This window comes from Scaptodrosophila lebanonensis, unplaced genomic scaffold (genome assembly GCF_003285725.1).
Source record: "Scaptodrosophila lebanonensis strain 11010-0011.00,11010-0021.00 unplaced genomic scaffold, SlebRS2 tig00000001-arrow-pilon, whole genome shotgun sequence".
NCBI classification, from domain to species: domain Eukaryota; kingdom Metazoa; phylum Arthropoda; class Insecta; order Diptera; family Drosophilidae; genus Scaptodrosophila; species Scaptodrosophila lebanonensis.
The window spans coordinates 4,661,002-4,664,566 of record NW_022060529.1 but is presented as its reverse complement, the minus strand read 5'-3'; the positions used below and the strand labels follow the sequence as shown (position 1 = coordinate 4,664,566).

Below are 3,565 nucleotides of genomic sequence, written 5' to 3'. Positions count from 1 at the left end.
CCGTACCACTTTATCCGAAGTAATTCTTACCCAATAAAACATTACTATGTACATAGTACATACATTTCGATGTTAGTCAAAGTTTAGTGTTCATGTGGCAAAAAATACTTCTGTTTCAAGCTCAATCAATACAATTTTGGATATTGTTTCGGTTATTCGTTTTAGTTTTTGGCTTGTATTGTTTTAAAGACATAAAAATTCTAAACAGTTAAAAACAAAATTTGTTTTACATCGTCTCAATAATTAGTTGTAGAAATTTTTCCGTTCATTCAGCAGAGCGATGGATGTGCTCTCGATCAACCAAGAGGTATTTATCCAGCGCTCGGATGGGCGCATCCATAAGGCTTGCATCATTAAGTTGGACGGAGGGGTCAACAATGTAATCACCGTGGAGTGGTCCGAGGGCTCTACAGTTCGCGGCAAGGAATTGCCACTATCCGCCGTTGTTCAGATGAATCCCGAGCTATTTCAGCAGTCGAATTCCGCACATCCGTCGCATAGCAGCAAGGCTTTTCACCCGCAGCCAGTAACAACTTCTTCGCCCGCTTCGAATACCATCAATGGGCGGAGTGATGATCCTGGCATTCGCGACCAGCCTAACTCATATGTTAAAACTGCCGCTACAGAGCTGCCATTTCCAGAAGCTGACATACCTCTTACCATACATCGACTTGCTGGGCCGACTAATTCCAATATCAACACAAGGGCTCGTTCCCCACAATGCATAGCAGAGCCACGTAAGCGGCCAATGCCTAGCGAGCCAGAAATCCAAAACTCCGGTCGGCCCGATATAGTTCAAGTCATCGATCAGATGCGCGAGAGGCGTGAGAAACGCCGAGAGCTGCAGGCGTTGGCTAGGCAGCAACGGGAACAGATTAAGAACGCCGATCCGGATAATCCTAATTGGGAAATTGCGAGGATGATTCGAATGCATCAGAGGCAAATGGTGTTCGATCCGTTGCTTGGTCCAGGCCAGCCCTTAAAACAGCACCAGATAATGGTGTGTGTGCGCAAGCGGCCGCTCAATCGAAAAGAGGTGGCTGAGAAGGAGCAGGATGTGATCTCGGTGCCCACTAAGGATGTGCTGGTGGTTCATGAACCTAAAAAGCAAGTTGACTTGACCAAGTTCTTAGAAAATCACAAATTTCGTTTCGATTACACCTTCAACGAGCTGTGTTCGAATGCCACCGTGTACGAGTACACGGCCAGGCCGCTAGTCAAGCACATCTTTGATGGCGGCATGGCCACGTGCTTCGCGTACGGCCAGACGGGTTCCGGCAAGACCCATACCATGGGTGGCGAGTTTACGGGCAAGCAGCAGAACTGCCGCGATGGCATCTACGCCATGACGGCAAGCGATGTGTTTGCCCATCTGCTCATCCCTCGATATGCACAGCTCGGCCTGAGGGTTACCTGCTCCTTTTTTGAGATTTATGGAATGCGCGTTTCGGACTTGCTGGTGCCTGGAAAGCCGCAGTTACGTGTGCTGGAGGATGGCCATCAGCAGGTTCAGGTGGTAGGTCTCACCGAAAAGCCTGTGGAGAACGCAGAGGATGTCTTGCAGCTCATTGAGATGGGTCACAGTGTACGCACCTCCGGCCAGACGTCAGCGAATGCGACATCGTCCCGCTCACACGCCATATTTCAGATTGTATTGCGCGTTGGCAACAAAGGAAAATTACATGGAAAGTTCTCGCTCATAGATCTAGCGGGGAATGAGCGGGGAGCGGATAACTGTTCGGCTTGCCGGCGTACGCGTCTGGAGGGTGCTGAGATAAACAAGTCACTCTTGGCACTTAAGGAGTGTATTAGGGCGCTCAGCCGTCAATCACGGCACCTACCCTTTCGAGGCTCAAAATTAACGCAAGTCCTGCGAGACTCTTTTATTGGAGGCCGCAAGGTGAAGACCTGCATGATAGCCATGATCTCGCCAGGCCTGCACTCGTGCGAAAACACGCTTAACACTCTACGCTATGCGGATCGCGTCAAGGAATTGACATCGCAGCCAGAGGGAAAGGTGAAGGCAGCTACCTCAGGTGGACGCACCTATGAGATGGACAAAGGGACAACGGCGGCACAGAGCACCAGAATATCTCAGCCAGCCGCAGCATCTAGACCCAACCACACCGCTCCGCTTACTAACAATTTTAACGGCAGCTGTAATGTTTGGAATGTGACCAACGTAACTCAAGCATTAGATAAGAACAATATGGTGTTCCTTAATGCCATGACCGAGAGCTTTGTGGAAGCGCAGAAGCAGCTGTTGAATTCTTTTCATGCCTCAGAGCACAACTTGTCCAATAACCAGTCCACGGCAGCAACATCTCCAGGCGCCCCCAGTGAGTTGCCCATAGCATTTTCTTTTGAAGAAACTCTAGCATGTTCAACGCCTTTCTTGGAAGATAATTTAAGCAAAATAAGGGAGACATGTCATCAATAGCTACCTGGGGCCGATTCGGTGACGGACTATTCGCTAGCTGTAGGATTTCTACGACAAAATCAAATGATTCAGAAATCTTACCAAAATATTATAGTTAGTCAAAATTATATGTATCTAGATTAATTAATATATTTATACAAAACACTGTCTTTGGTTCATTCATCTACGGATACAAGTTTCCTTAAGTGAACACTAAGATGGAGCTGGGAAAGGCGAAAATTTAATAAGGGAAATGATTTACACATTTATAGTTTATGTAAAATGAAAGATTAGTTTTCTGTGCGTTTCTACAAGTATAAAAAACTAGGACGGGAGTATTTATCATAGATGGGTATCGCTTTAAAAGGTAAGTTATTGTATATATTTGATTCAAATTTAAATTGGAAAGGATTAAGTTAATATTAAAAATAGCAAAAACAGTTCAAAGAACAACGGGAGCTGTGCGAAATCCCTAATATAATACCGTGGATGTGGTAGGGATGCGTCAAGAAAAAAATATTAACTTTAGGGAAATAGGAATACCAAGTGGTTATGCCAATTCTGTTATGCTTTTAGATGGACAGATATGGCTATATCAACTTGTCTTGTTATACTGATCAGTAATACAAGTATATACGCATTTTCACTAACATTTTCACAGGGTATACTCGTAGTAGGAGATAAAAACCGAGGGGGAGATTGAAATTTAACATGAAACACACACATTAAAACCTCGAGTATCAATGTTTCATACGGGTTTTATCATTTTAGTGTTTTGATATTCCCTGACACAGAATTCAGTATATTTAATTGGATATCACATGCCGGTTTTGTATGCAAATTTCAGTAAATTCCATAGAAAATGCAACCACGAAGAACAACAAAAGAATAAAAAATCGAATAAATCAATAAGACTCTTGCCCAAAGTGAAAAACAATCAAATTCAATTCAAGGATATAAGCATTGTATGTACTATATACATATATATTATTTATGCAGAATATTTTTCCACAGGCTGATTTGAATGCGATGTTCGTAGACAACTTTGTCGGAGTGTGTGTGGATGTGGGTGTTCGGGCAGTTAGGGCAGTCTTTGAGTGCCACATGCCACAGCAAGTGGCACAAGAACAAAGCTATTGTCTTCAG

The 3,565-nt window shown here is 44.3% G+C and overlaps 1 protein-coding gene across 1 annotated transcript; it reads left to right on the top strand.

The window, feature by feature from the left end:
* Positions 1-213: 213 nt before the first annotated feature.
* On the top strand, positions 214-2,585 carry LOC115630964 (kinesin-like protein Klp59C). The gene has a single exon (XM_030527547.1). It carries the CDS (start codon positions 281-283, stop codon positions 2,438-2,440), a length of 2,160 nt encoding a protein of 719 aa, XP_030383407.1. The 5' UTR covers positions 214-280; the 3' UTR covers positions 2,441-2,585.
* Positions 2,586-3,565: the final 980 nt, after the last annotated feature.